The following is a 6001-nucleotide window of genomic DNA, read 5'->3' on the forward strand; positions in this document are numbered from 1 at the left end:
TCCCCCGTGGCGGCAGGCATGCCCAGCATTAGCAGGATGGGCATCTACTCCCGTCCCCTGACAGATTTTGGAGGAATCCACACACTGGGACCCAGTGGTGACTGAGTCCAGGTTAGCCCCTCCCCCATGGATGGAGACAACACCATAATCAATATAATCTGTACGATGACTACAACCTAAGTAGTGCCCCCCCAGTTGCACCCCCCACCGCTTCTCCCTGCCTTTCATCTCCCCTCCGTCTACTCCTGGGTTTCCTCTACCGGTGCCTGAATTATGTACGTGGTCACCTCCCCTGCGGTGGCCCAAGCTGCTCCCTGTGGACCCAGCATGGACTGAGTCCCAAGCTGTCTCCTTGTGAGGCTTCCTGGCGAGGGAAGAGGAAGTGGAGCCAGACATCTCGCATTTAGTGCAACCGGTCTGTGCTCACTTGGCAGAAAATACGATTAAAAGGTGGGAGACCAAATGGAAAGGGCACGTTTGCATGTCCGTCAACTTCAAAAGTGCACGTCACACTCCTGTGCACACCTCCCCAGGCAGGCTTATGTACATGGCAGTGGCCCTCTGTGCTTTATGGGCAAACGAAGGGATTTTCGAGGGAAAGTTTGACTCTTCTGGGGTTTCTTGATTCTCCTTCACACCTCTCTTTGACTGGCTTTGGAACTCAACTTCCACCAAAGACGTGGCCCGACTGTAATCACAGCAATGAGGTGGTTGCAGGTGGTGCTGCTGCAGCGAGGGGAAGACCCAGCAGGGTGTGGGAATGGCAGGATTGTGGCCTCGGGGCCAGCTCCTGGATTCCCTGCCTCCTGAGCGGGGGACCCTCTCCCACCTGCAACTGCGGGTCCCCAGGGTCCCCAGGATCCAGGACTGGGACGGGAAAGCAGGCAGGCCCAGTCCTCCCCCCTCTCCCTTGCTGCAGCCCACCCCAATCCTGGACCCCCTAGAGTGCCCTGTGGAGTGGGGGGGGGGGCCTCCTCCCCAAGGGGCTGGGGGGACTGCAGCTGTCCTCTGCAGGGGCCAGGCAATCCAGGGCTGCGGAGCTAGAGGAGGACCACAGGCCAGGTTCGCTGCCCTGTCCAGGGGCTAGTGACACGGTGACCTCCCAGGCTACGTTGGGCCGGGAGCTTTGTTACACTGAGACTGTGCACAGTGCAAGGCGGGCTCTCCGAACCGGTGCACTGTCATCATCTTTGTCGGCATCTTTGTCCCCATCCCCCAAGGGGCAGGCCATCCTGTTCAGTCGCCCTCTGCAGACGCAGTGCCCAGGTTTGCCGGGTGCTCCCTGGATGCCTGTGGGGCAGGTTCTTGGTATCACACCATGTGAGGTGCTCACACCTGGGAAGGTTTTCTCCCTAAAGCACACACGTGGTCCATGCCTGGGGGCAAGGCACACTTCAGGACAGACACACACAGCCTTCGACAGGCTGCCACAAGCCCCATCCACATCCAGAGGGGTACGCTGTCTGGGTAGAGCATGGCAGGGAGCAGGACTGGCTTCTGGATTCCCCAGCACCTCTTCTCCAGGAACCCCTCAGGACCCAGCAAGGAAAGGACTCCCCAGAACTTCAGGGACGACAGGGTTCTGGACCTCGTGTTCCTCCCAGCTGTGGGTCTGGAACCCCTCCCCGGGTCCTGGGAGCCCTTGGGTCTCACCCTGTCCCTTGTCTTTGCAGCGAAGAGCCTCCCCTGGATCTGACAGGCAAGGTGTACCAGCTGGAGGTGATGCTGAAGCAACTGCACACCGACCTCCAGAAGGTAAGACCACCAGGCAGCCAGCCCTCTTGTGTGCGCCTCCCTGCTCCGCTTTCCAGACACTTGGGCGGCAGGGGGGCAGCGAGGCTGAAGCCCCCGTCCCTGCCCCACCCCTTGCATTTTAGAGGAGACCGCCCAGCTTTGAATGTAGCCACAGGCAAAGAGTAGAAAGTGACAATACCAAAGTTTGGTGAGCACATCGAGGAAACTCTCCTGAGTTCTTGGAGGAAGAACAAATTGGCCCAGTCTTTTCGGGGGGCAGTTGGACAACGTTTATTTTAAAAATATGATCATGAAAAAAAAAAAAAAAGAAAAAAAAATATGATCATGTATCTTGTTGATCCAGCAAGTGGGCTGGTGGGAATTTGTCCAGAATTTCAAGCATGGGCACAGACACCCGTGAGCAGGGATGTTCACTGCTGCTCTGTTGGCAATAAAAACTTGGCACCAGGGCAGCAGTCCCTCCACGGGAGAGTGGTTTTTGTTTTTTGTTTATTTTAAAAGATTTTATTTATTTATTCATGTGAGACTCAGAGAGAGAGAGGCAGAGACACAGGCAGAGGGAGAAGCAGGCTCGATGCAGGGAGCCTGAGGTAGGACTCGATCCCGGGTCTCCAGGATCAGGCCCTGGACCAAAGGTGACACTAAACTGCTGAGCCAGCTGGGCTGCCCCAGGAGAGCGGTTATATAAAGGACAGGACACCCGTGTGGTGGAATATTCTGCAGCCAATTAAAACATTAGCCGGAGTCTGTGTATTTACTACATAGAAAAGCAGTCTAGTAGTAGGAGTCTAGTAACAGGTAAAAACTAAGCAAACTACAGAATATTTTCTAGAACATCATCATGCTTTAAGAAAAAAATCTGTGGGTCAGAGGGTTAATCTAGAAGGCACCGTTCTAAATCGTCCATTGTACTTCTCTCCCGGAAGGAGGAGGAGGAAAGAAATAAGGGCAGAGGACCTTTATTTCTTGCTTTATATACTGTTGGGTAAAAGGCAAAAAGGTGGCAGGATAAAATGTGCAGCTGCCAAGCACGAGAATCCTAGGGTCCAGGTTCTGATCCCGCCGCCCGCTCACTGTGTGAGGCTCGGTTGCCTCCCAGGAATCTGAGGATAACAGCAGTCCCTGAGTTGGGTGGCCATGAGGGTAATACGGGGTGAGAATCACAGTGAGATCTGTGTTCAAAGAGTTGAGGAAACGGGTCCAGAGAGATGAGGCCATTTGCCCAGCGTCACTTAGCTGCAGAGCAGCAGAGCTGGGATTTGAACCCTGGCCGCTGGCTCAGGAGGCCTCGGCCGGCCCACCCGCTGACGCCGGCCCCGCCCCGCAGGAGAAGCAGGACAAGGCCGTGCTGCAGTCCGAGGTGGCCAGCCTGCGACAGAACAACCAGCGCCTGCAGGAGGAGTCACAGGCCGCCAGCGAGCAGCTGCGCAAGTTCGCGGAGATCTTCTGCAGGGAGAAGAAGGAGCTGTGACGCGGAGCAGCCCCCCAGCCCCTGCGCGGGCCAGCTGGGGGCTTCTGCTCTCCGGCCCCCAAAGCTCGCTGCCTGCCGGTTGCAGGTGTGACCAAGACAACCCAGCCAGGGCCCCACTGCCCTCCTCGCGGACGTGGCCACCGGCCGGCAGTGGGCCTCACCGGGCTGGGAGCTGCAGTCTGCTGGGACCTACAGCCCCACAAGCTGGTGCGGTCGCAGGCCCCCCTCGGAACCGCCCATCTCTGGTCCCTGGGAACTGGACCACGCCCACACCAGGCCCCAGGCGGCCCCGTCTAGCCTCTTCCGAGGACCAAGCCCTCAGAAGCTGTAAGAGAGGCAGAGGGAGGGCAGGAGTGCATCTCCAAACCCCGCAGCTCCAGGAGTCCACAAACCAGGTTTCTTCACCGCGGACAACAGAGTTTGGGCTTGTGGGGCCAAGCCCCCTGCATGAAAAACCAGTGTGAAACTGGCCCGCGCTCCCCCCAGGCCCCTAGAGAGGGAAGGGCCTGTGTGGAAAGGGCCAGGGCTCTCACTCCCGGTGCACTAGCTCCAGAAAAGCACGAACATTAACCCCTTCCGACCTTATTCTTCCAAAAAGCAGCCAGGAGCACTTTCTTAGAGTTTCAATTCTTTTCTTGAGACCCCAGGATGGAGAGAGGAAACCCCAGCATCCAGAGGCAGCATCTTTGAGGGGAAACTCTATTTGCACACTCGGGACCGTTTATACAAGTCTTTTTTTCTATCAGCCCCTCACCACCAGAGGCCACAGCGCCTGGGCCACCCCCCTTCCAGCTCCTGCCCTGGCCCCAGGCGGCAAAGCCTCATCTCTCCCCTCTCCCAGCCCCACCAGCTCCAACCGCACAGACAGGGCCTCTCCCGGGCACCAGGAGGGGCTCCACGGCCCGGGTCAGGGCTGGCCAGAAGACAGCCTTCATCTCCTCTCTGGTGGTGGTTTCCCTTCTCAAGCAAGCGGACATCGGACACCCTCACTGTGTTCCCCGGGGAGTGCTTTGCTGTGAGCCCCCACTAGACGCTGCTTCTCTAAAGGCAATAAGGGGGAGCTTGCCAGTCAGCCAAGCCAGAGTGGTACTACGCTGTTCACCCAGGAAACAAGAGTTTCTTTTTTTCCTTTAAAAAAAAAAAAAGATATATATATATATATTTATTTTTTCATGTAGAGTTGCGCCAGAACAAGGCTTGTATGGCCACAATCTGTGGATCCCCCCCCCCAACCTCACGCTGAGGATCGAGGCGTGTCCCCCCATGGGCTGGGACTCAGTGGGAGGACTCCGAGGGGTAAAGTCAGGGTGGGCAGGCCGGTGGGCTTTCCCATTTGGGGAGGCAGCAGGCCGGCGGGGAGCTAGCCCCGCTCCAAGCAGCACTCTCTGGGCTGGAAGCCAGCACCAGGTGGCCCAGCCTTTGTCCAGAGACCCCACCGCTTTCTCTTGGGGGCCAGAAACCTCAGGGAAGTGGGCTGTGGGGACCGCACGGGACACAGGCACTCAGGTGCCAGGCTGGACGGGAAGGTGCCAGGCTGGGCTGGCAGGGGCAAGAGCAAAGGGCACTCTTATCTCCCTGCCATCAACCTCTGACCCCAGCAGCACTGCAGTCCCGCAGGAAGCCCTCAGACCTGCCATCGCCCGTCCCTCACCCGCGGAGTGAGAGGAGGGCCGCAAAGTGGGGCCTGCGTGGTCCTCAGCCCTGGCCAACTACTGTGATCTCTCTGCCCCTCTTCCCCACCCCCTCTCTGGAAGGGTTCTCCAGGACCACCGCGGGGCGCCCTTCCTTCAGACCCTAACCTGGAGGCTGCCCCCCCCCCTTTTTAAGTTCTCACATCTTCAGATCATTCGAATCATTTTTGGGGACCTAATCATGTACATTGACAAGTGTAAATTATGATTTTTTGGTTTTGTTTTCTGTTATTTTTTAAGGATCTCTGCAAAACTATTTAATTTGAGGTTGGTGTTCTATCTGAAGGTTTGAAGATAGGGGTTTTTTCATATGTTGATTTGTTTCGTTTGGATTTTTTTTATTCTCCATTGTCTTTTTTTTTTTTTTTCCCCTATCCCTGTCTTGAAATTTTCTGGCATGTTTCTGGAGGTTTCAAAGGAAATAAATGTTTCATAGAAATGGCTTCTGTGTTCACTAGCTGGGCAGCTGCCTGGAGTCACTGATGGGAGGGTGTGGTCCCATCATCCCCCTTGTCCCAAACGCATCTCACACACACACACACACACACACACACACACACACACACACACACACTTCCCTAAGCACCAGCCTTGCAAACTCCCTTTCCTTGAAACCCAAACGACAGAAATTCAACACTCAGAGGGTAGAAAGTCCTCAAGTTGGAAAGAGAGAGATGGCACCGAGGAAGTCCTTTCTGGCGGCCTGAAAGCCAGAGCAGGCCCACGGAGGGTGCCGGTTGGGAATCAGTGGTCAAACTTTGGGAAATCTGGAGGTTGTGCAGGCGGCCGGACCTCCAGCTCGCGGAATCGGTTCTCGGCGGCCGGGCTCGGCGCCAAGGGCCCCCGGCCTCCCCCGGCGGCCTCCCGGGCCACGCCCTCCCGGCGCCGGCTCATTTGCATGTCCCCGCCCTCGAGGGGAGGAGGCCTCCCCCTGCCCGTCGGGTTGGCGGTTTCGGGTGCAGACCAGGCCCTGCCTCCAGGCCCTCGGGACGCACAGCGAGGCGGGGGCGCCCCTAACCTCGGCCCTGGGCCCGCCCGGCCCCTGCCCTCAGGAAAGCCTCGCAGTGTGACCTGGGCATCACGG

At 57.4% G+C, this 6001-nt stretch overlaps 1 protein-coding gene across 3 annotated transcripts in view; it reads left to right on the plus strand.

The window, feature by feature from the left end:
• Positions 1-5356, plus strand: part of SIPA1L3 (signal induced proliferation associated 1 like 3) — a 234407-nt gene extending 229051 nt beyond the window's left edge. For all 3 annotated transcript variants that reach the window (XM_072751507.1, XM_072751505.1, XM_072751511.1), the window contains 2 exons: positions 1674-1755; positions 3083-5356. In XM_072751507.1, the coding sequence (XP_072607608.1) occupies positions 1674-1755; positions 3083-3226 (226 nt within the window). In that variant the 3' untranslated portion in view covers positions 3227-5356. The remainder of the gene's footprint in view (positions 1-1673; positions 1756-3082) is intronic.
• Positions 5357-6001: the final 645 nt, after the last annotated feature.

Source organism: Vulpes vulpes, chromosome 1 (assembly GCF_048418805.1).
Source record: "Vulpes vulpes isolate BD-2025 chromosome 1, VulVul3, whole genome shotgun sequence".
Lineage (NCBI taxonomy): Eukaryota > Metazoa > Chordata > Mammalia > Carnivora > Canidae > Vulpes > Vulpes vulpes.